General features: G+C 43.3%; 1 protein-coding gene across 1 annotated transcript; it reads right to left on the reverse strand.

Moving 5' to 3' along the window:
- Positions 1-1,755: 1,755 nt before the first annotated feature.
- On the reverse strand, positions 1,756-25,025 carry ACAA2 (acetyl-CoA acyltransferase 2). The gene is made up of 10 exons (XM_005296882.4): positions 24,632-25,025; positions 17,766-17,932; positions 15,620-15,748; positions 14,053-14,169; positions 12,891-13,038; positions 7,829-8,004; positions 6,657-6,786; positions 4,347-4,417; positions 3,475-3,629; positions 1,756-2,464 (listed from the first exon to the last, which is right to left on the reverse strand). Exons 1-10 carry the CDS (start codon positions 24,645-24,647, stop codon positions 2,380-2,382), a joined length of 1,194 nt encoding a protein of 397 aa, XP_005296939.1. The 5' UTR covers positions 24,648-25,025; the 3' UTR covers positions 1,756-2,379.
- Positions 25,026-26,384: the final 1,359 nt, after the last annotated feature.

The following is a 26,384-nucleotide window of genomic DNA, read 5'->3' on the forward strand; positions in this document are numbered from 1 at the left end:
GACCCTAGGCAGGTTTGCACATACCCAGCACCTAGGGAATATGGGAACCTCCAGGGCTAGGCAGCAGTTGAATTGAGGTTTCAAGGATCTCAATGGCACCTAAATGTTGGAGTTGGATGCCTGAGACCCTTTGTGGATCCCCTTCCGTGTCAATATCAAATACCACAAATAAAACTGGGGCGTAGCCACAGATGGGCCATGCCTCACCCAATTAGCACCCAGGCCCACCCAAATCTGAGCTTGAGGGCATGTCAGAGACACACCCACAGTAGCTCTCAAGTTAATGCACTAAAACAGAACGTAGCTGCGGCCACAGCAGCACCAGCAGCGTGGATGAGGGTAGCTGCCCCGAGAGTACACCCATCAGCAAGACTATGTATTCAGGGCAGCTAGCCCGTCCTGCTGCAGCTACACAACTGTTTCTAGGCACTAGTTGGAGCAGAGTTTGCGCAGATACATCTGGCAAAGGTCTACACAGCAGATGGGAGAGTGCTTCCCAGCATGGGCAGACAGACATGGACTAGCTCTGTTCAAACTGGCACAGTAAAAATAGTGGCCCAAAGTAGCCTGGAGAGTATGTAACAAGGGAGTGCATGTAGTCAGTAGAGCCAGCACATCTGTCCTGCTGAGCTGGGAAGCAGAACTTAAGCATGCTCCAGCTGCTGTGTAGACATACCCCAGAGCTCCCAGCCCATCCCAGGACTGTACTCTCCTCGGCAGATGCTCCTGGCCGGGCTTGGGATGGCTCTGGAGTGCAGCTTTGGGGGAAGATGCCGAGAAAGAGCAGGAAAGAGAATCTAGGCAACTCCAGGGACCTGGATGGATCTTAAGGGGGTGCAGCCTGGCCAGCGCTTCAGTCGTCAACACTTCAGAGACACGGTAGAGCAGCAACCCAGCCCAGGACACTTCCCCTCCCCATCTCCTTTCTGTCCCCAATTCCCCTCCATCACCCTCTGCCTTCCCTGGCCCACCCAAGGCTACATCCTTGGGACAAAACATAGACACCCCCCACACATGCGGGTGTAGGGAAGTTCAGTCTGGACTTGTCCCAGGGACAGGTCATTGCTCATCTACCCTATGCTGGGGCCCACCCAAATTTCCACTCTAGCTACACCCCTGGAGTATAGTATGAAGACCATACACTTCAAACATCATCCACCAAAACCAACAATCCTTAATGTCAGCTATGTCCTATGTAAACCGAATTTCCCTGGAAGCAAGACAACCTGGGTTCAAAAGTGATTTCCAGTTTCCTACATACGTTAGTTGAGTCGTACAGACAAGCTGTGGGGCGGATGTGCTCTGGCAGGGGGAAAGAGAGTACAGTAAAGGTTATGGTGTTGGCTACTGTAGTACTGATACAGCTGGAGCAGCATTGGCTACAGAGGCAGTCAGTTGCCGCACCTGCTCTCCCTAAATGACTCATGGCATAGGGACAGTCTTACAGGACAAAGGTAAACAGTGGGCCATTGCAACGCATACAACACCTGAGTTGTGTGCAGCAGACTCCTATTGAAAGAGTTATAGCGGTATGTCAATTGCCATTGAAGATTCAGATATATACAACAGTTACCAGTTAGTCCCTCATCCGAAATACAGGGATGGGAAACAACATCTCAGATAACAGTTCGACTTTTTAAATGTTGAGCACTGAATGATATTGGCAAGGTTATGACCCAAATAAGTCATCTAAACTTATTACACTGATGCACCTTTCTTGGACGAAAAACAAAAATCAATAGGACAAATTCAGTATCATTTTTATTGTTTTATTATGAGGCACAGTGGAGATTTCACATTTTTTTCCTAGTTCTTTCAATATGGCAAGTACAAAATCCACACAGTATTCTGCAATATTTGCTTTACATAGAAACAATCTTCAAACAGAAAAAAAAGACAGCCACATTTTCTGGCAATGCAGCAGGAACACAGATTTTCAAAGATGTTTATCTTAGACAACAGAACTGATTGAAAAAATAATCAAAGCCCATATTGGCATGACTTTGGCACTCTCACCGTAAAGCAGGTTTGGCGGATATTTGACAGTCAGACCTAATTTCCTGAAGAGTTAAGGGGGAATGAGACACACATTTTATTCAACTGGAAAGAGTGTGAAGAAATATTTCAGAAGAGAGAAGTGATAGTGGCTTTACATTTAGTTTAATTACAAAAGACATCATCAAAAAAAAAATCAAGTTATTTGGTTCAGAAATTGGACTTCGCGGCCTTTCCTTCATCTTGCAGGATGGTCACCAGATGAATCTAGATAGCGATGCTCTGTATTTGTACTAGGTATTATCTTTTCATTATTCCTTTATTTGGTGAGCATGTAACAGTCGGAAATAGTTGTGAGACATGCACTGAAGTCTCCAATTTCTCTTAGGCTGTATTCTCAATAATGAGAGCAATACCTTGTCCACCTCCAATACAAGCTGACCCAACTGCGTATTTGCCACCACGACGCCTATACAGAAACAGGAACAGTGAAAACAGAAATTGTCTCCCTGATTTACTACAAAAGGAAGTTAGTCAAAATGCATTGAGAAACAACTATCAAGAGTTTTCAGATGCACAATTAAAGAGAGGGTGTTTTGGAACATTACAAATATATATAAAATTTTAAGCAGAAGCATAAAAAGTGAAATGTTTCTTCAATGGAATTCAGACCTGTTGATCTGGGGCATTCTAAAGGATAGTATGATGGAGTTGTTCTTTGGAGTTCAGGATACGAAAGAGAAAAGTAATTGGAAATCTCGGGTTTCAATGTAGTTTAAATGGCATGGATAGAACATCATTTTACAGTTAAGTAAATTTCTAAAAGCACAGCAGCATTGCTCTGCAAGTTGCACATTAGTGGAGGTTTGCTTTATTACCGAATATTGATAAAGTACTGCAGAAGTATGAATACAAATAGAAAGACAGTCTCTGCCCTCAAGACATTCAAAACCATGAGGAAACTGTTCACGTTAAGAGTGCAGAAAGATCACTCTTGAGGAGACCAATGCAGGAAGAATTTGTGGAAGCAGGTTTGAAGGAGAGGGAAAGCAGTGGAGGAACAAGAAGTGAGAGTTTTCAAGGTGTGTGTGTGGGGGGGGGGGGTTGGGGGAAGGAGTATAAGACAACAGGGAGCAAACAGTGAGAAATAAAAGGCCTAGTCCAATGCCCAGTGAAGTGTAGGGAGTCTTTGTATTGACTTCAGTGGGTTTAGGATCAGACCTAAAGGGAGCAGAGACGATTGGAATGAGAGTAGGAGGAAACAAGAGTGGAGTTGCGGAACCCTGAAGTTAAGGACAACGATGTGAAGTGATGCAGTGAGAGACGGGAAGCCAGTGAAGGGATTCTAGAAGGGTGTTGAATGGCAGGAGAGGAAGAGGCTTTTACAGCTATACAGTGTCCAGCCACAACCTTTTGTACTTGCATCAGCTTTGCAAACAGTGTTGCATGTTTTATCAAGAGCTTCAACTACATACACACCTTAATTCATGAACCAGATGAGCAGTGATCCTTGACCCTGATGCTCCCAGGGGATGACCTAGAGCAATGGCACCTCCATTGACATTGGTTTTTTCAGGGTCTAGGCCCAAAACCTTTTCAACTGCCAAATACTGAGGAGCAAAAGCCTCATTGACCTGAAAACAGCAGAGACACAATCAAAATGTAGGTGCTTGACTTTCCATCAGAATTCACATTTTTAAGGATCTCTTTACAATTGTAAGTTGAAGATTTTTTATTTTTTTAAATAGAACATGGAGCACAGGTCTATGACAAAGCAACAGTGTAAGATTCCCCTTCCCACTCCACCAAGAGACCTCAAACCAGACCTGCAGTAACAATCTCCAGTGAGTAAGTGGACAGTTCAGTCTTCAAAGCCAATCAATCCACAGCTTCTTTTAAACACAAAAATAAAAAATAAAAAAGCCAGCGGCAATATGGATACCTGCCTTTTAGGATTGGACCAGGGCCACTAACATGTTTCCCATATAGCAGTAGATAGCTATCAGAGGGTAACCACTTTTGGTCATTACTGACCAAGGGCTGCATTTAAAAATCATTACCTTAGCCTCTCTGTTGCCTAAGAGAGCATGTCACTCCTAGACAAGTTATGAACTACAGGATGTTTTTTAATAAAGGAATTTTAAGCTCCTGAAAACAGGAGTTTAGTGGAAGCACTGAAAGAAACTTAGTTAAATGGCCAATAGCAGTCACTGCAACAGCCACATTCTAGGCTTTCCTTTCAGTCCATCATACAGCAAAGGAGAACCTTCTAGATTAAACACATCTCATTAGATTATTAACCTACTGCTCCTAATTAGATATAACCTTTCTGTCCACACTGCTCTCCTTACCTCTACCAGATCCATGTCTTTCAGGGAGAGTCCTGATTTCTTCAGGGCCTCAGTAATGGCAGGCACAGGGCCTATTTCAAAATTATACAGACATGAGTAGCTGAAGAATTTTACAATAAGCATTTAAACTATATTGTACATGGGATAGGCTCATCAAGCCCCACCCTGTGAACCTGAAGGTGCTCATCAGGTTTCCCAACCTACTGTGGGCCCCTAGTAAGCATTTGGTGGTTTGTGACACCCTAACCAAGTGTCTTATTAAGCAATTTGAGGGCTCCAAAGCACAAGAACCCTTAGGAGTGGCTAGTTGGGAACTTCTTCAATCCACTATCCCACAAGCTTAAGAAGCCTCATTACTGCTTTCCTCTACATCCACCCACTCCTTCAGGCTCTTACTTAACACACCATACAGCTCTCTAGCCAAAATGGGGCCTGCCAGCTTCTTGCCAATCCAAATGAGGCCTAACACTACCTGCAGTCGTCAGGAGCTCCACGAGGCAGCTGCAAATGCCCCTGATCTTCTCCCCCAAACCAGTTCTTCTCTCCAGATATATAAAGTACATTAATAAAGACAGACTTTTTGAACTGTGGTGAACATGTGTCTAGTTGTGTGTGTCACAAACTGGGGGTCCCCTTACTGCATTTGTGGTAGAAAAATTGTTGCTCAAGAGATGCAGGTCTAAGCTATAAAGTTTGAGGTCAGTGAGAGCGACTTTCTGGTGGATATTACAGGGGGCGATGGTTTAAAAAAAAAAAAAAAAAAAAAAAAAATCACCCTTCTAATGAAACTCAGCTATAACCTAATCTAATTGAATACACTGGGGGAAATTAATCCAAAACACAGAGACACTCAATCCAGAGAGATACTTGAAAAACATAAATGTTAAGGGAGAATTTGGATTACTAGTGAAAAGCAAAGTAGAGAGGAGTATGCAATGTGAAGAGGAGAGGAGACAAATTATTTTTTATACAACACTGGGATGACCCCCCCTTAGAATAGTTTGAGGACTTCAATACTAGAAAGATTTTGGCAACTCAAAGATAAAAGAATATTAATAAAAGCAACAAAAATGAATAAGGGACTGTAGAGAGAGGTAAGTAAAGAATAACTAAGGCCCTTTCTTTTTGGCTTTTACCAATTTTTAACAAAAATATTCCCCGATTTTACAAAAGCTATTATTCAGTATTTACCAACTTTCACCTGAATTTTGGACCATCCAACTGCATGAAAATGCTGGTTATGTTAAGAAAGTCTAATACACTACATTAGGTAGATTCATTTATTAACATAAATACTTCTTAGTGTAAATGCAAGGCTGTTAAGTAACGCAATGTAGTGGAAAACATACACACACACAAATGTGTGTGTATATGTGTACACCTTGTTGACGTACAGTTCATGAAATAAATGACAGCATAAAACTTCTCTTATTTTCAATACTCTCAGTCTCTATTTGTTGCTTTTTTAGGTCTATCCGTCCCCCAGTATTAACCCAATTATTTACCAAAAAAACAAAGTTAATTTTTGTACCTATTTTCATTTGTTTAATTTTTTTAATAAAAACCACTGATACATTTCCACAAAATATTAAATAAAGTAAAAACCAAAACCAGGCCTGGACAATAAACCGAATAAAGGGCCTGATTCAAAGCCCACGGAAGTCAATGGAACGATTTGGACTTTGGACCAGGGCCTACGCGAGGATTTTGCTCACACATGTGTGTGTAGGAGTGTTGGACATATCACCACACACCTGATAATATACACAGTGAGTGCCAAGGAAGGAAATAATTGTTAGTCCTCTAATGGGAAAAATGGGATGAAACCAAGCATGGGAAATTATGTTAAATATCTTGAGCAATATCCTAGCTAGCTGCCAAACAGGCTCCCAGGAGAATTGGGAGAAGCTCTATTTACTTCAGTCACTGAACACTAGCCTGGGAAAAGCAGGGCAGAGAGTACAGTAGGGAACAACAGAATGTGCGGGGGTATTCACCTCCCATATTGAAATACTTTATGTTGTGTCGTTTTCTGAGATGGGGCTCCAACGAGCGAATCCCTTTTCTGACAGAGCTCCTCCTATCCCCTAATGGTCAAGGCCCAGCACTGCAGATGTCATTCTTTAAGCCAAAGAGATCAGTGCCACTCTGCAGTCAGATATAGGAGAGACTTGACAGCAGTCTACCCTATAATAAACAACTCACATAAACTGTTCCTCCATTGCCATCAAGGCCCCCACAGAACGCCCAACACAAGAATACTTTCATATTTTTTCATGCTACCAAAAGTTTTGCTTCACTGCAACTTACCAATGCCCATGATGTTGGGGTCACATCCAGATGCATGATAGGCTACTATTCTAGCCAGTGGAGTGAGGCTGTGTTTTTTAAGTGCCGCTTCACTGGCTATGACAAGTGCCCCAGCTCCATCACATACTCCCTTGTAATACAAAAGGAAAACATTCTCAATGCACTAATTGCACAATCATTTTATGCCAGAGATATTCATGTAAGAGGAACTTGATGGCAATTGTTTATTACACACATTAAATACACAATTCTATTCTTAAAGGTCAGTTTGTTCTAAATAATCAAATTCTTTTCTTATTTTGTGGCATTTGAAAATTAATACTAGACATTGAGATTTTATATATTTCAGTGTTTTAAAGAAAGTAAAATAGATTCTCTGCCCTGTAAATCTATTTCAGATACTTTAAAAGTCAATATGTGGACTGGGGTCATCATTAACATTCAATAATTTTTCAGGGCTGTTAAGGATGCATGACACTTTACAAACACTTGTACCATGTTTTCCCATCTGTGCTGTGTGTTATGCAGGAGGTCAGACCATTTGATCGCAGTTGTCCTTCCAGCCTTAACAAATCTACTAGTCTAGAAGATTTATGCCAAAAGATAGGGTACCTAATGTCACGCTGCTAAGCCCATAGGCTGCTCTAAGTTACATCAGCACTTGGTTTGGCCTACAGATGACTCAATGATCAGGGTCCTCCACAAAGCACAGCTCAGCTGAAGCCAGAGATCTAGCCCATGACTCCTAAATAATTTAAAATGCTCATTGTCCATAAAGGAAAGAACAGCAGCTATTCCCAGCAGAGTTCCACACAATCAGTGCAAAGTCAAATCTGCAGCAATACTGATTCAAGGCAGATGAGAAAGTGTGGATGTCCTGTTAAGTGTGATGGTACCAGCTACTCTACTGCATTGCGTTTCTAGAAGAGAGAAGGCAACTGGAGACTCATTCATTGTAGGGGTGTTGACAAAGCCACCCAGGCCCAAGCTTTGTACTGCAATTTGGGTTCCAGAATCAGAATTATCTTTTGCAGGAGCCACCCTTGGCAGCCCAGTAACCTCTCTGCAAGCAAGAAGTACGGAGAAGAAAGACTATGAGAATCCTTGGCATCTAACCGACATATAACCCTTCTCAGATCAAAATTCTAACTCCTTATAGTCCACGAGCTCACCGAAGCATTCCCAGCAGTGACGGTCCCATCTTTCTTGAAGATGGGAGGGAGCTTTCCCAGCTGTTCTATGGTGGTTTGGGGTCTAGGATGCTCATCCTGTTCCATAGCCTGTTTCCCTTTCTTTGTTTTTACTTCAATTGGCGCCATCTCAGCATTGAAGTAACCAGCATCCTGAGCTGGAATAGCAGAAAGAAATGACAAGATTAGAATTAAACAGCAGCAGGTGACTGATCAGTGCCGGCAAACATGTATTTTCATTTGCAATCAACTTTACACTTGTCTATGTAGGTATTTAGAGCCTTTTTTTCAGACTTTATTTATTCTATTTAAATTGATTTTTTAAAAATTGGGCAAAAGAATGCAAACAGTTTTAATTTTTTACAGTGAAGAGTCACCCAGTTTTAAATTTGAGTGTTTCAGGCTTAAATAGTGATTCTGAAGTTTACAGTTAAATTTGAACAGTACTGAGTGCATATGCACTAGCATTTACATCTCCAATGTACATTCTGTCCTGCTGTTGGTTCTACATCTGTATGGCTTGTCAGAGAGTTCAAAAGCTGCACAGTTCACTGAGACAAGAAGGGAGAAACACGTTGGGCCAGATCTTCAGCTGGTGTAAACCAGTGTAGCTTCTTTAAAACTAACGCCAGTTTACACCATCTGAGGACCTAGCCCCTTAACGTCAGCAGTATCAGTGTGGTGCAGAATGTACGTTAAACAATACCCCAGACAATAAAAAGACAACCCTTCAGATTCAACACCAAGACATTTACATTGGAGGAAGGTCTGAAATAGTCTTATCTGATTTAATCCTAAAGCTACTGTCCCTGTTACTCCCGGGGGAATTCTGTGCCACTGCACTATGCAGAATTTCTGCAGAATTAATGTTCTGCGCAGAATTTCATTTTTCCCTGCAGAATTGGTGCCGCCACTATGGGCCGCTGGACCAACAGAGCCCAAGCTCTCCAGCTTGCAAATACAGCACACTTGCTGCCCGGGGGGGATGGCGGGGGGGAGAGAAATGAGAGAAGGAGGGAGAAAGAGGACTGGAGAGTTCTGGGCAGCTGCGGTTCGTCCTGAAGAAAGGAGGCAGCATACAGGAAACTCCATACAAGCCTGGGACTCAGCATCAGGCTGTTCCTCGCTCTCTCTGGATTCCTGGGCTTTAGGGGATGTGGGTGTCTGGGCTGGGAGGTGCCCCATGGCTGGGCTCTGGGGGTAAGGGATGCGATGTCTATAGTCCCTAACACCTCATTCGGTAAATTAAAAATAAAATCACCTTATAGAGTGACTAGTTTGACCACTATGCAAAGAAGATTGGTGTGGATTATGGTATTATAGCTAGAAAAAAACAAAACAAAAACGTGACTGATCAGGCACAGTAAGTTATCCTTGAGAATTGGTAGTACTTTTCTTGGGGAAAATGTCATGACCTGGTCACGTACTTATGTCCTATACTGAAAGGCTTCAAAATGAGCCATTCCAGTCTGCTAGGTAGACAAATTCTTTTATAAACAAATTTAGAAATACCAATATACCCAGTAGACTGGATATAGAACTGCCTGAGACAGATTTGCCCTCAATATCCTGACAAATCCAGAGGATCCTTTTCATATTTCAGATACATGATACTTGAGTTACACATTTTTTGGATTTTTTGTTTTTAAATTTCTGTACTCTATTGATCCTGCAAAAAGTTATTCATCTGATAAACTTTACTGTCTTAAGTGGCACTTCTCAAATGAGTACAGTTACTTACGTGCATGAGTCCTTACAGATCAGGTCCTAAAATTATTATTATTATTAGGGCTGTAAAGCGATTAAAACAATTAACTGTGATTAATTGCACAATAAAAAAAATTAATCATGATTAATCGCACTGTTAAACTATAACACAATATCAATTAATTTTGGGATATTTTCTACATTTTCAAATATATTGATTTCAATTACACAGAATACAAAGTGTATATAGTGCTCACTTTATTTTTATTACAAATATTTGCACTGTAAAAAACAATAGTATTTTTCAATTTACCTAACACAAGTACTGTAGTGCAATCTCTATCATGAAAGTTGAACTTACAAATGTAGAATGTCGTACAAAGAATAACTGCATTCAAAAATAAAACAAAGTCCACTCAGTCCTATTTCTCGCTCAGCCAATCTCTCAAACAAGTTTGTTTACATTTGCAGGAGATAATGCTGTCTGTTTCTTGTTTACAATGTCACCTGAAAGCAAGAACAGGCATTAGCAGGACACTGCTGTAGCCAGCGTCGCAAGATTAGCGCATCTGGCATGTAAATAAGATTCATATGTCCCTTCATGCTTGAACCAGCATTCCAGAGGACATGCATCCATGCTGATGACGGTTTCTGCTCAAGAAGGATCCAAAGCAGTGCAGACCGACGTATGTTCGCTTTCATCATACGTCGCATTCACCAGCAGAAGGTTGATTTTCTTTCTTGGTGGTACAGGTTCTGTAGTTTCCGCATCAGAGTGTTGCTCTTTTAAGACTTCTGAAAGCATGCTCCACACCTCATCCCTCTCAGATTTTGGAAGGCACTTCAGATTCTTAAACTTTGGGTTGAGTGCTTTTCTATGTTTAGAAATCTCACATTAGTACTTTGCGTTTTGTCAAATCTGCAGTGAAAGTGTTCTTAAAAAGAACATGTGCTGGGTCATCATCTGAGACTGCTATAACATGAAATATATAGCAGAATGCAGGTAAAACAGAGCAGGAGATGTACAATTCTCCCCCAAGTAGTTCAGTCACAAATTTAACTAACACATTTTTTTAAACGAGCATCATCAGTATGGAAGCATGTCCTCTGGAATGGTGGCTGAAGCATGAAGGGACATATGAATGTTTAGCATACCTAGCATGTAAATATCTTGCAATATGGGCTATAACAGAGCCACGCAAACACTGGTTCTCACTTTCAGGTGACATTGTAAATAAAAAGTGGGCAGCATTATCTCCTGTAAATGTAAACAAACTTGTCTGTCTGAGTGATTGGCTGAACAAGAAGGACTGAGTGGACCTGTAGGCTCTAAAGTTTTACACTGTTACATAACTGCACTCAAAAACAAACAAACAAACAAAAATCTACATTTGTAAGTTGCACTTTCATGATAAAAAGACTGCACTACAGTACTTGTATGAGGTGAATGGAAAAATATTATTTATTTTGTTTATAATTTTTACAGTGCAAATATTTGTAATAAAAAATAATATAAAAAGTGAGCACTGAACACTTTGTATCCTGTCTTGTAATTGAAAACAATATATTTGAAACCGTAGAAAAACATCCAAAAATAGTTAATACATTTCAATTGGTAGTCTATTGTTTAACAGTGCGATTAATCGTGATTAATTTTTTTTTAATCACCATTAATTTTTTTTTAGTCAATTGGGTGAGTTTATGGAGATTAATTGACAGCCCTAATTATTATTTTAGACAAGACACGTTCCTCGTACAGTCATAACTTCTTCCCTGGCATTCTTATGGCCTCCGGGAGACAAACTCACTATTTGAAGTACGTGTGTGGGCTTTAATAATTTTCCCAAAGACAAACCTCTCTGCACCGAGTGTTTTAAAACTGCTCTCTTTCTCTCATTTATAATCAAAGTAAAGTAAGTCTTGTTTGGATGAATAATGGCAATTAATTTTTTAAACTATGGAATCATTTTCAGAAAGTAGTTGCTTTATTGTCTTGTTTTCCTTTAAAAAAAAAAATATGCTGGCCGAGTGGAACTGGAGCACGTGCAGAACGTAACTGAGCTCTTGGGCTTTTGGGGTTCAATCACTGGGAAGAATATTGGCTTCCTTCCTTACAGCAAAGCATTGGTACAGTTACCAGCAATATATCTGTACCACCACCAGCAAATAGGCTATCTTTTCAACAGGCAACACTAAGGGAGCTATTTGGTAACATGGGAGAGAGAACAGTACTTTAGGGAAAGATAACGATGCTTTGTATTTCTAAAAGCACTTTCCACCCAAGGATCTAACAGCACTTTATAAAGCACTGAGTTATGCCTCACAACACCCCCTGCAAAGTGAGCAATTCTGATTTTACAGATTGAGACACCGAGGCAAAGGGGATGTTAAGTGCCTTGGCCAAGGTCACAGAGCAAGTCAGTGGCACGGCCAGGACTAGAGATCAGAATTATTTCCTGACTGCCAGTCCTATGCTTTAACCTCTATGCTCCATGAAAGCACTAATTAAAACAGGTAATGGGTTTACAGCAGCAGACGGAGAATCATTTGTAATGATGCAAAATCTGCTGAAAAACGAATGTTAACAGGACAGAGTCAACTTAAGATAAATGAAAACAATATAATGTCTACCTGGAAATCTTTGACCTATTGGTGTTACAAGTAGCTACTAAAACAACTAATTGAAAGAGATTACAGGATTAAAAAAGTTTTTCTTCTGTGGACATTTGATAGCATTTTGTGTATATCATCAGTGCAGTCCCAATCATGCAATGGGATCTGCTAGAATAGGCTTGAGAACCTGACTCTAGCAACTTCCATTGGTGTTTCAGAATCATAGTTACTCTCGTTTGTGCAGGTTTTTTCACTCAGGGCTGGTACACACTAGCTCTTACTTCGGTATAACTTAAATTGCTCAGGCGTATGGAAAAGTCACTCCCCCAGTGACGCAAGTTACACCGACCTAAGTGCAGGCGTGGACAGTGCTATGTCAACAAGAGAAGCTGTCCTGCCGACAAAGCTACCGCCATTCATGGTAGTAGAGTAATTATGCCGACGGGAGAGCATCTGCACTAGCAGCGCTACAGCGATGTAGCTACATCGGTACAGCTGCGCCGCTGTAGTGATTCTAGTGTAGACTAGCCCTCAGCAACAGAGAAATAAGGCACTTAAAAAAAAAAAAAAAAGGAAAAAATGTTAAATTAAACACACAAAAATTGCCAGAGGAACTTGGGGGCAGGTGTACAACCTGAAACTACTTTAAATTGGTGCTTTATAGTTTGACTGGATTTGAAGTTGACGATGTCCATTAAACTTTTAATTCTCAAAGTTTACTGACCAGCTTTCCATCTCTGCTGTGATTTCATTGCATATCGGTCACAGTCCTCTCTCGAGATGTTATATTTTGCAGCCAGATTTTCAGCTGTAATTGCCATTGGGGTATTAATGTGCTGGTCCGTTAGGCCTGCCCACAAAGAGTCTTCCATCTGCCAGAAACATTATTAAAGGGAAAGTCTGACGCAGAATCAATATTACAGTATTAGTACTTCAACAAGATATTCACCAGTGCTTTATAAGTTATCCTTTAAAAAAAAGAAAATCTTGGTCACTAATTATGTTTTAAAACTTTATCCAAAACAGGTGCATGTGGAAAAGTACTTCTGTGTAATTGACTACAAGAACTATAGCAGAACTGAAGTGACAACGTACACAAAGAAAACTGGTGAGATCAACAATGCCACAGAGCAAAAAGCTTCATGTGCAGTTCTACCATCAAAAGGGATTTGGGAAAAATAGCTGTGTTTGTCTTTCAACAATTTCCAAATCAAATATTCTCAAGTAAACTGCCAACCCTTCAAATACTCAGCCGGGGCTTGGCCGATATGTCTTCACTGCAGAGTTACGTTGAGTTATCTACACACCAGTTTCATCTCTGGAGTGAGTAGCCACACTACAAAACAATACTTCAGTTGCTGTATTCACTTAAGTGTGATTCTCACTCATGTGTGCTATTAAGACTTCTGGGAATACATCTCATAGTTCTTAGGGCTGCACTAATCTGCACTCTATGAATTCTTTATCAGAGAAGTGTGTGAGAACTCATCTGTCCTTTCTGGATCCAAGGAGGGAATCATGGGAATGCAATGGAAGACTATCAGAAAAGGTTTTCAATTGTGTTCAGTATTTTGAAGCAATAGATCAACTAAACTGAATTCTGAAAGTTTAGGAGTTAATGGATGATGTTTAATTCAGTATAGGTATTAAAAATAGTTCTGGAATAGTTAGAAAGCTGGCAGTCTTAACAAAAGCTTAGCTGGATCAGACTGACTGTTTTGATAAAACTATTGTACATTAGATAAAACACCTCAACATCGGAGTCTGAACCTAATCCACATTAGTTTTGATTACAAAATTATGGGTCCAGTATTTTCTACTGCTCTGAGAATGAGACCTAATTTAAAAAAACAAACAAACAAACAAACAAAAACACATTATCAGACCTTGAGATCTGTTCCGAATTTGGTTCCAAATCGAATGTTTCGGACGATGTACGGAGCCTGGCTCATGCTTTCTGATCCACCACAAAGAACCACTTCTGACTCGTTAAGGCAAATTTCCTATTAAAATAATACAGATGCATCATGTGTAGGTTTTATGGTATTTTATTTTCACAGACAACAGCAATTGCTTCAGTAACATACCTTGCCAATTAGAAAACTAGGTGCATAACTTAAGAAATAATTCATGCTTATACTGTACTAATTTTCTGACAAGAATCTTCAAAAAGGTGACGCCTTACCAGATGTCACCCACCTTCCCCATGGACACCTGCTAGGTTTCAAAGTCCTTCAAAGCCTTTCAGCAGGGTCTGTCCCTCTTGTTTAGTCTCATGTCAGTTCCATTACGATCCTCTACAGTAGGCTGCCCACTTAATACAAGTCTTAGTTCTTTGTTTGCTGGGCCTCTTGAGGAATATTGGGTTCAGGAGGTGGTACTTTTACCCAACTGTTTACCAGTCTAGGGATTTACATTAGTTACCCCTCAGTGATTTTAGTTCCCGCTAGTTCACTCATGCTAGGTGGACTTCCCCATAGTCATTGCATTGCTTGTCTTGTTTCAAGAAAAAAGTTAACTGTGTCACACCCAATGGGTAACAATACAAGGTGAAAGGGGAAATCGAGTCACTCTCGTTCATAAAAACATATCGGAAGTTTCTCAGTTCTCCACGCTGCTCGCTATTTCAGCTACCCAAGTGGGTACATCAGCAGAAAGTGTGAGAGCTAAAAAATACTCTGAAACTTCTGAAGCCCAACCTGCTTCTATTGACTCAAGTGGGTGCAGGATCAGGCTCCATGACGAAGAGAACAGAGTGCATCTGCAACGCAGCTGAGCTTTATTGAGGTCAGCTGACTTGGGCTCGTGAGGCTAAAAATTGCAGTGTAAACATTTGGGCTGGGCTGGAGCCTAGACTCTGGGACCCTCCTGCCCCTCGCGAGGTCCTACAGCTTGGGCTTCACCCCAACCCTGAACGTCTACAAGCAACTTTACAGCACTGCAGCCTGAGCCCCGTAAGCCTGAGTCAGCTGACAGGGGCCAGCCACAGGTGTTTAAGAGCTGTTTAAGTCCCCTTAATTTTGTAAAAGTTGCTGCTTTCTCGTCCCCCATCCCCTTCTCAACTAGCCCTAATGAATTTTTTTTACCCTAATTATATGAATGTCTTTAGAAGGTTGAACTCTTGTATGCAACACCAGAGCCCCATGGGAAATCCCTATAAATATGGAAAATTAAGCAAACACATTTGATTTTCAGTTCCAAGGCACTCCAACATTTACTGCAAATGCACCTTTAAATTCCTCCTTAAGATACATATTTATTGAAATGCTCACAGGAGATCACTTACTGATAATAGCCGAACACCATCACGGTATTCAGCAGGGAGCCATTTTTCAGCTAATTCAAACCCCCAGCACTTGTGTCAGAACACATCCCCTCTCTCACTACAGCAGTTTGATAAAAGCTATGAATAATATATCATTGTAGCTCATATACAGAGAACAAGTATTGTACCTGACATCCATTGGCGATGGACTGGAAACCAGAACCACAGAGTCTGTTGACAGTAAGGGCAGGAACTGGGATAGGAACTCCCACACGCAAACCAACATGCCTTGCAATATAAATAGCATCTGAGGAGCTCTGTAAAGTGAAAAAAATAGCAGCATTTGTAAACCGCTAATTTACTTGGACAACAACTGTTTCAATCAGCTCAGAATAGGATACCTAATACCTCAGGTAAATGTTAGTTCTGGAGGACCCGATTCCTTGACAATTATAAGCCACAGGAAGTATTTATATGGTTTCAAGAAATCTCTTCCCAAAGTATCTCCTGAAGGCAGGTTTCTGAACGTATTTCAAAGAGAGATCCTTTCCCACCAGAGCTACACATCAGCCTGAAAATGGTACTGCAGCTGAAAAGTTTCAAGTGAGGTATCGGGGGTAATAGTAACTAATTCCCTCCACTAACTGATGATAACCACACACTCAGTAGGAGCATCTATGTTCAGCAAGAAGGTAAATGTATTGATTTATATTTGCTTTGTGTGAGAGTAAAGACAACTGATAGATTTTTTAAAAAGCCCTAACCCATTTGTATAGTAAAATCTCATTTCCTAAGGAGGTTTTTGAGTGAGTTACCAGCCATTGCCCCACTGCTGTTTGATGATCAAAACACCTGTACATAGACTAGTAACATTTAGGGCCAAACCCACAATAACTTCCATCAGAACAAAGAGATCTATTAGTGCAGGGGTCGGCAACCTTTGGCACCCAGCCCGTCAGGGTAAAGCTGCTGGCGGGCTGGGCCGGTTTGTTTATGTGGAGCGTCCGCAGGCATGGAGCCCCTGAGCTCCCACTGGCTGCGGTTTGCCGTTCCCGGCCAATGGGAGCTGTGGGAAGCAGTGGCTAGCATGGCCACATTTTGATTCAAGACAGACATTTGTCTCTTGTGGGGAAAAAAAGAAAGCTTGATTTTGGCAAGACTACCATTACCACTGTGATTTTATTAGCATGGCACTGTTCTTCGTACAAAAAACAGCCTGAAATTTGGATGCACTGATTTGTCTATGATTCTATCTAGACCATACTTATAAAATGGGATGAAACCAAACAAAACTGTTCAGCTGCTAACTGTAGATGACAAAACACGAGTATCAAAGGGTAAAATGTATATATGGTTGGCAGTTATTAATGGGAGAAGAACAAAGCAAAGTTTATTTATACTTCATGACCATTCTCTGGTCTCGGCACTCTTGGAAAAAACAGTCACCAGCCAGGCACAATATTTTTAACACTGAGAGTAATTAACTACTGGAACAATTTACCAAGGGTTGTGATGCATTCTCCATCACTGGCAATTTTACAATCAAGATTGGACGTTTTTCCTAAAAGACATGCTCTACGAATTTTTTCAAAGAACTTCTATGTTATAAAGGAGGTTAGAGACCTATACAGGAGACTAGACAGTTGTTCCTTCTGTCCCTGGAATCTATAGGTTGAAGATGAAAAAGATCCTAATAATGCTTAGTCAGCCTGTTCAAAACAAAGCTAGTGACCTAGCATGTGGGTAAGTACAGACTACTGCATTGTGCCTTGAGACAGTAAGCTCTTTGGGGCAAGAGCTTGTTTGTTGTTTCATCCACCCATCCAGGCCACTAACTTGCCTGGTGCAATCTATAAGATATCACATTTATTTTGCATTTCTTTAGAGAATTTCTAGGGTTCTCAGGTATTATAAGCCCCAACCTGTTACATGGTCTCCAGCAAAACAGCAATGAACTAAAACCCAAAGAAAACAATGTCTGTTCAGTTCTAACTCTGAAGTCATGGACTACTAAGAAGAGCAGTATACGTAGGGGCTTGAAATTCAATGAGAATACAAACTGTTTTTTTAGTCAGATTGTATTTCACAGAAAGACAGGTTTACCCAGTTTAAATTATCCTGGTCCCAACAAGGTCAATGGAAGCATGGTCAGCCCCTTAAACATAAAAGAGAATCACTTTATTATTAATACTTTGGATTTCCAGCCCCTTGATTTATTTTTTGGCTCATTCAACAACAACCAATTGAACAACAGATGCAGTTATATGTAGAAATGCATTAGGGAAAGGTGTTCAGCAAGTAACTAGGTAGCAGCAATTATTCCTTCCTACCAACCTGCATGACATTACCAACAATGACACTGTCAATGATCTCAGGGGAGACTTTGCCAGCAGACAGTGCAGCGCGTGTAGCACATTCAGTCAGGTCAGTGGCTGTGAAGTCCTTGAGCAGACCTCCGTAAGTCCCAAAAGGCGTTCGCTTGGCTGAAACAATGAACACACCTAGAACACAAACAAGAAAAATCCCTAAGTTTAAATTAGGAAGAGGATGGACAAGATTCATTTGATTTTCTTGAATGAGATATGGATCAAATCTGTGAGGAAGAGAATGGACATTGAATAAAGAGATGTTTCAGGTAAATAGCAGAGGTGGATTACATCAGTGGTTCTCAACTTTTTTCCATTTGTGGACGCCTAAAAATTTCAAATGGAGGTGCAGATGCCATGGGTCCGAGGACCTCAGGTTGAGAACCAGATACAGCCTGGAAAAATATTTTAGAGAAGGAGGCACGTGTGAAATGACTAGTCAGGAGCAGAAGCTAAGAAGGATTCCATGAATAAGTGTTTTTTAAAGAGGAATTTAGAGGAAAATAAGGGAGCGTGAATGTGCAATAGACAGAAATTGTCATATCAGATCAGTCCAGTGCTCCATCTAGTTTAACGTCCTATTTCTGACATTGGTCAGTACCAGATACTTCAGAATGTACAAGAAAGCCCAAAATGGACAACTATAGAATAATCTGCCTATTGGGGAAATTTCTCTTTAGTTGCCATCAGTAAATTGTTGGCTTAGACCAGGAAGCAGAGAGGGCAGCCTCTAAGTTGAAGCAAATTATTTTAAATCACCTCATTTTTTTAAATTTAGAGGCTTTTACTTAAAAACAAAACAAAACAAAAACAAAAACGCAATTCCCTCATCTAAACATGGTTTCCGAGGGGAAAAAATTCACATTAAACCTCAGCTGATTGCATGTGCGTGCATCTCATACAGACCCACACACAGTGAAGAGAAATAGCCTAACTTTAATTTTCTATATCACAAATGGAACTCTCTGCATCTAGGTGAAAAGTGACAGGAGCAAGCCACAAACGTTTACCCATAGCTACTTCCTCAATTTCTCGTCTGGTGAAGGGTGCCTAAGGTATCTAAACGTATTGCCACACTTGCCATAAAGTATCTAAACGTATTGTAAGAAACTTTAAGAGGCTGTATGAAGATGTCGTAGTGTGGAAAAATGACAGTGATTGTTCCTTAGGCCAGTATTTATCCTCATGAATATGTCAAGGCCTTCTGCCAGAGACGTGCGTCATCTGTTACTCTGAAATGGAAAACTACCTTCTGTTTCTCCCACTCTTTTTATATTTTTGGAGCCTACAATGCTTGTGATTGTAATGATGGCTATTGTAAAAGAACTGCCACTTTAAGGGAACTTTCTGAACTGACCAAAGTTCAAGCTTGCCCACTTCGATGAGGATTGGATGTATTGTTGGAAACGGAGACATCTGATATCCCTGATTTGCTTGGAAGACCTTCTGGGAGGTGCCATAAGGCAGAGCATGCTAGAATTTCAACAGTCAAGACAGACATTAGTTGGGATTCCAAAAGGTGAAATCAAAGGAACTAGAGACCTAAGTATCTTGGCAGAATTGACAAATATTTTTAGGCACCTAACTTCCATTGATTTCAGTGGGGAAATAGACACCTAAATGCCTATGTGAATCCCACCCATTGTGTTCTTTTGTCCCCCCATGACACTTCTACTTTTCAGGACCAGCCTTATGGAAGCAGATAACACAGACTATGACAGGCCACATCAGCCTGTCCAGCCTAAATGCTTGGAAAACCCTACCAGTTTGTGGTACTGGCCAGCGATGCCATATGAGCATCAGTAAAAGTTCATGTTGGCAAAGGTTCCAACAATAATTCTCTAAACAAGTCCTGCTTAAAAAATTAGAGTATTTAACTGTTTCCTTGGTTTAGTGAGAAGTGTCAGCAAAACCAAGAGCTGAGAGCTGTTGTTTACTATTGAATTACAAATAATGTATTCTGCCCTGGGCACTGGGGGGAAGCAAATAGGACAGACATTTAAAATTCAGGAACTTCAGGAGGGAGATTCAGTTTACTTTAAGGCCCGAGAGGTAAACTAGCTTGGTTTTGATTTTAAAATTTCAACCAATTCAGTTGATTTCTTTACCACAGGCAAGGTCCTATAAGGGGGGTTTGGAATTAAAGGACAACTGCATTCTTAGGTTCCTGGGGTTAGGATTTATAAGAATTGACTATGTGCTGTACTGACCTCATGATTTGATTACTGGCAGTAATAATTTGACATAACTAATTGGCAATTTAATTCAGCATCATTATTAACTCACTGATTGGATTCCAGTTGTGCCCTTGATTTGATAACTGTACATTTACATTTTAGTTAGTTTAGTAAGAGCTTATGGTAGTTGGCCTTAGTGATATGTTTATTTGAACTTAATTTTGCTAGTTTATTAATTTTAATAAAACTGTACAAAAAAAGTACATAGCCATTTTTTCTATCAAATTAGCAACTTGGGCCAGAATCCTTGAGAACTAATGTAAATTAGTCAAATTACTCAAGAGCCTACTTGACTCTCTAAATTAAACCTTGTCTCTCATGCATACCCTCCCTCCACACCAAACACAATCCACTCTCTACAGCTGGTAGAATGTGGCTGATACCATCTGAACATTCAGAATTTTGTGATGAGCAAAGTGAGTTCAATCATCATCAAAACAGGACAGACTGATTGGCCTCAGTCATCTTGCACTGCTCAGGAGTTCTTTATGCATTTTGTTGAGAGGTAAACGAAACACCCTCTGATTTATTGCTTTCCCTCATGGACATTACGAAACATCTGAAGTCCTTACTATTTTCTGGGAGAGGAAACTAGAAAACAGCAGACTGACCTAAAATGTATAGAATAACCGTGGATTACGGACATCCCCGCCGAGCATTCTCAAAAACAAAAGCCCCATACATATCTTTGCACAGAAGGACTCCTTGTTATGAATGGAAATGATGGAAAGTTAAGGAACCATAAGAACACTTGGAAAAATCTTGTGCCAACACAGGAGAATGAGGATGCTGAATTAATAGGGTGACTATACATCCTGTCTTGGCCAGGACAGTCCCTTTATTAAGCCCTGTCCTGGCTGTCCTGATTTTTTTGGCAAAAGCGGGCATTTGTCCCATTTGCTCTTGCCAACTGATCAACTAGCATCAACTATGTTCTGATTCAGCAGAGCCCACTACAGACTGATCCCACTGAGTAGGAATAACATATTGAGGAGGATAGCATTTCACAACTGAAATCCTGCGCTACAGTTACGCTGTTAGCCAGGCTGTAGTGTGTCGGTGCGGCTCCCCGCCGCCCCAAAGGGGAAGAGCCCATCCGAAGGCCGGAGTGGGCGGAGCTAGAGAGCTCAGAGCCCATCCCCCTAGAGGGTCAGGCGGTGACCTGGAAGTATAAAGGCTCGCCCTCAGAGCTCATGAAGGCCCCAGCTGCTGGAGAGACCAGACGTCTCCAGCCTAGCTTGTGGCTTGGAAAACTCCATGGCGGCCACCAGAAGCGGCCAGGCCTGCCCTGCGCCCGCTATCCGGAGGAGCCGCTGGGCCTGATGATCAATCCCTGCCCTGACGACCCCATGGTCCTGGATCCCCCCCAGAGGCAGACACCAGGACTCAGGTAGGCCCCAAGGGGGAGTGTGGAAGTAGCCCGGGGGCAGCCGACCCCAGTTTGGCTGCAGCATTGCCAGAGCCTATGTCAGTGTGTTGTGGCCAGGATCCCCACTGACTAAGCAACGGGCCTTCTGCCGCTGCTAGGGACCCGCGCTGGGACGCAGTGGAGTGGGAGGGCCTGCGTCCCCGCTGCACCCAATCCGTGGGTGGCAGTCTCCCCCTCTCCCAGGCCTTTTGAGGCTTGGGGCCTACTGTTGTTGCTCAGCCCTGACTGAGGGCTTGAGCTCTGACTCAGCGTTTGTCTGACCGACCTAGGGCTCGGGCTTAATACTTGGTACTCGTTTGTTGCTCAGCCCTCACTGAGGGCCAGAGCTTCTGACTTTGCATTATTGCCCACCCTGAGCAGGGCCAGGCTTACTGTGTTCTTCCGGTTACAGCAAGAGCTGCCGAGGGAGACCCCACGGCCGGACGAATTTCTCTAGCTCACCAGTGTGTAGTGAGCCGGTGTGGCTCCCCGCTGCCCCGGAGAGGGTTGAGCCCTGGCAAACTCTTGTACACAGGCACAAAGCTAAACCATAATAATACTTATTTGTACTCTGGCTGAACCTAGGGGCCTACTCATGGAACAGAGCAGAGCACCAGTACTAAGCACTACACCAGGGTTTCTCAAACAGGGGTCGCCGCTTGTGTAGTGAAAGCCCCTGGCAGGCCGGTGTGAGCCCCGTCCGCAGGTCCGGCCGATCACGACTCCCACTGGCCGCGAATTGCTGCTCCGGGCCAATGGGAGCTACTGGAAGCGGCGCAGGCCGAGGGACTTACTGATCGCCGCTTCCAGCAGCTCCCATTGGCCCGGAGCAGTGATCCGCGGCCAGTGGGAGTCGCAATCAGCCGGACCTACGGACGGGGCTCGTACCGGCCCGCCAGGGGCTTTCCCTACACAAGCGGCGACCCGTTTGGGAAATCCTGCACTACACAAACACATTTTAAAAAAAAACAAAACACATTTCCTATCCCGAAGAGCTTATAATGTAAGTAAATAAGCAATGAGTTTTTTATCTCAAGCTCATATACAATCTACCCTTAGCTGAGAACATCCATTGCTATTAACAGATGTGTTAAAACGGGTTCTCAATCTTTTTTCCTGGGACCCCCTTTAAAAGTATTTCGGGCCGTGATGACCTCTTTCTCCCCTCCCTCCCCCCCCAAAAAAGTGACAACCCCTCCATACCATGCCATGTTTACTTCAGTGCTGCTGCTGGCAGTGGCACTGCCTTCAGAGCTGGGTGCCTGGCCAGCAGCCGCCGCAGCTCTCGTGACCCCCCTTACAATAGTCTTGCAACCCTCTTTTGGGTTGCGACCCCCCCCGTTTGAGAAATGCTAAAGTGTTACACTTTTACCTTTAAACAATTATACAGGTTCAATCAGGAAGTGAGATTCAGAAGATAGGGGGTGCCATCAAATTCTTGGGGCAACACCCTGATGAGCAGCAGAGCCCTTCGACTCCGCTGTTGGCAAGCGGAAGAATGCTGGGATTTTTACTACAGTGCTGGCCCTGGATCATGATATAGGGCTTTAATGACAGCTTTGGCCAGTGGGCTTTTCCAAGTCCTGGATTCATCAGTACCAAAGAGACTGATCAAAGAGTTAGTGAATGGAGAGGTCTTAACATTACCAAAATATCTTGTTCAAAGTCTTCATATTGAGCAAGGCAAGCAATGCTTTAACCCTTCCCCCAGTTTTCTTCTCTGGATGGCAAAGTGGTAACAAATAAGGCCAGCACAATTCACCTTTGCCCTATATGAATCTACTTCCAAAGGTTAATTAACATAGAAAGATGTTTAATGATACAACTGTGAAGGTGATAAATTCAAGCTCTGGAGCGAATATGGCACACTGTATTTCCTCTCCATCCCTTTAAAAAAACAAAAACAAAAAACCCAGTCGTAAGGTAAAAATATATCCAAATCCATGGAGAGCCAAAATGTTATTGCTTCCCATGGTTTTCTGAGTTGACTGGCTAGCTGGGATGGGGTGTCCGAGCACTTGAGACTGGTGACCCAGAGCACACTCTTTAAAACGTTTTCAGTATATTTTCAACATGCTCCAAGACTATGGACTTAAAGCACTGCCTTTTTGGGTGAGCCGGGCAAAGCCCTCTTGTTCATCTTCAACTGTTTTCTAACCAAAGGTTTATTCTCCCTGAACCTTTAAACAAACAAAGGTGTAATGAAAACAAGGCATTTTAGATTAGAGTGTCTAGGAATCAGTTAGTGAATTAAGTCAGCCAGCTATATATTGATTTCAGACAGACTGAAGTTCTAAATTTTGTCTGAGATTTCTACATTCCAGGACACTGGAGGCTAAGTATATTAGTGAAATGATGACCCAATTTTCTGAGATGCCAATGCATATAGTATTTAATAGACCCCATGCTAGTTAATTAGACAGAACAACGCAGGCTTTGAAGAAGGCACTTTTTGAGCCAGAGATACGAGATTAGGGCAAGGGCGGTGGGGGAAGAGATAGCAAATAAAAATCCATTATTATATGTCAGTGAAAAGAAAATGGTGTATCCCTTTTTGCTGGCAGGGGAATGGAGAAACTGTTAGAAGACCATACAGACATGATTGTAAAGATATAAAAGTATGCAAACACACACACTTTCAACTTTTTGAATCTCAACATCCCTCCTTATTGTCTGACTCCAATAATTTCCTGCAATAGTGAACATGTAAATTGATGTCAAGTATCAGGGGGTAGCTGTGTTAGTCTGTATTTACAAAAACAACAAGGAGTCTGGTGGCATCTGTTAGTCTTTAAGGTTCCACCAGACTCCTTGCTGTTTATGTAAATTGATAAAAACCTAAAAACAAGCTTAAAAAATAAACGTGAATCTTAGCCGCTGAAACTATAAACAAAATAAAAAACGAGTTTTATGAAACTTAGGTACAGGGGTGCTGGCAGCGATTTGCACCACAGATCAAACGCCGCCCGCAGCGAAGAGCCCCTGGAAACAGAGACCTCGCCCTGCAGGGGTCAGACACTCGACCCTTTATTTCGTGGCAACCAGGGGAGTGGGATCGCCCTATAACGCGGCGCACAAGGGAGGCTGCGACGGGACAGGCAGACACGCGGCGTGAGCGGGCTGCTGCCGGGGGCACACGGGAGGGCAGGGCCTGGCTGAAGCGGAACAGTTTTGGGGCGAGCGCCTTACCTCTGAGCAGGGCCATGGCTGCGCTGCTGCTGAGGCCGGAGGTCCCCTGCTATCTGCTCCGCAGCCCAACCAGCGGGCGTGGGATGGGACGCGACTGCCCAGGGGCCCGCCCCTTATCCCGCCCGCCTCGCACGTCGCTGCCCATCGGGAAAAGCACATTCGGCGCAAGCCGCGTTATGGACCCGGCGTGGGGGGGGGGCTCGTCGTTGTTAACGCGAAGGCCTCGCGCCAGAGGCGGGTTCCTGGAGGGCAGCAGCCCCTCCCCCACCTTTCCCTAGGGCGCTGGGGGGCGGTGGAATCGGCGCCCGCGGAAGTAAAGCGGAGCCGGGGAAGAGGTGGGCGGGGGAGCCTGGCCCGGCGGTGACGCCAAGGCGGCCCCGAGTGGGGCGCGTGCGGAGGGGCAGGTGTGAGCAACCCTCCCGTTTTGCAACTTGTTTTCGTTATGCCTTTTGGGTGACTTTAGTGTTACGATCTGTTATAAAGAAAGTGCATTTCATTGATTGATTTTAATATGAAATTAGTAACTGGAAAAAATGGCCAGTATTTTTTTTTAAACCTGTGACAATTATAAACTACTGTAGTCTGTCGTTTACTTTCTAGAATCGAAAGTATATCTAAGTGTAATCTAAAGTTCTCCTGCAAAACGCCGGCTGTGCAAACCCTTCTGTGGCTGGATCGTCCTTGTGTTTTTATTTTAAGTACAAAATAAATATGTATAACGAATTTAAAAGTATGTCATTAGTCATTTGATATGTTGGGTGGTGCCTTGTTTTATGTGTTTGCTCCCCTGATGTTAGAACCTGGCTATGTCGCTGCTGTAGGGGGCTCATCACCCAGCAGCTGGGGGCCACCATGCGGGCTCGGCAGGGCTGCTGGCCACAGGGCCAATGGGTGTGGATGGGATCTCGGGAGTCATGTCTCAGGGATCTGCCCCGCTCCCCAGCACTGCTCCAGCTCTGAGCGGTCTCTGCTGCCTGGGACCTATGGGGCCCCACCTGCCTCCCTGGGGGAAGAGCCAGCTGGGACTGGTGCAGAGGCTGGGCCAGTCACAGGGGAGGGGAGAGAGGGGAAGGCTCAGCTGGGTCCTGAGGGAGCCTGGCCTGGGTAGGCTTTGCTCCTGCTCAAGCCTAGCTGATTGCACCACTCCCAAGGGGCCGGAGTTATCCTGCCCCAGGACCAGCTCTGGCTGCACGGCTGGCTTAGCCTGGCACACAGTCACCTCTCATCAGGGCCGGCTATTGTGGCTGGGGGTTAGGGTGTGGGAGAGTAGTAGGTCTCTAGTGGGTCTGGGGGGGTGCTGGGCAGTGGGGGGTGGGGAGATTGTGTGTGTTGGGGGGCTGTGCAGTGGGGGAGATGTGTGTGTCAGGGCGCTGGGAAGTGTGGGGGGGTCTGTGGGGCACTGTGCAGTTGGGGTGGTGGGGGGCACTGGGCAGTGAGGGGTCTGTGATGGTGCAAGGCACTGTGCAGTTGTGGGAGGGCTGTGGGGTGTCTTCAGCTAGGGGTGCACTGGGCAGTGAGAGGATCTGTGGGGGGGGGTTCTGAGTGGGTGGGGGAGTGGTCTGGGAGGGCACTGGGCATGGGGGTTTGTGGGGGTCTCTGGGTGGTGTGGCACTGGGCGTAGGGAGTCAGAGGGGTGCTGGGCAGAGGAGTAGCATGGTGCAGCATGGGCCCACCCCCAAGGGGAAGAAGCACGATGGCAGTGCAGGGCCGGGCTGGACAGTATGGGTATGGCAGCTCCTGGTTTGTAAACAGT

The sequence above is a fragment of the Chrysemys picta genome, chromosome 6 (genome assembly GCF_011386835.1).
Source record: "Chrysemys picta bellii isolate R12L10 chromosome 6, ASM1138683v2, whole genome shotgun sequence".
NCBI lineage: Eukaryota > Metazoa > Chordata > Testudines > Emydidae > Chrysemys > Chrysemys picta.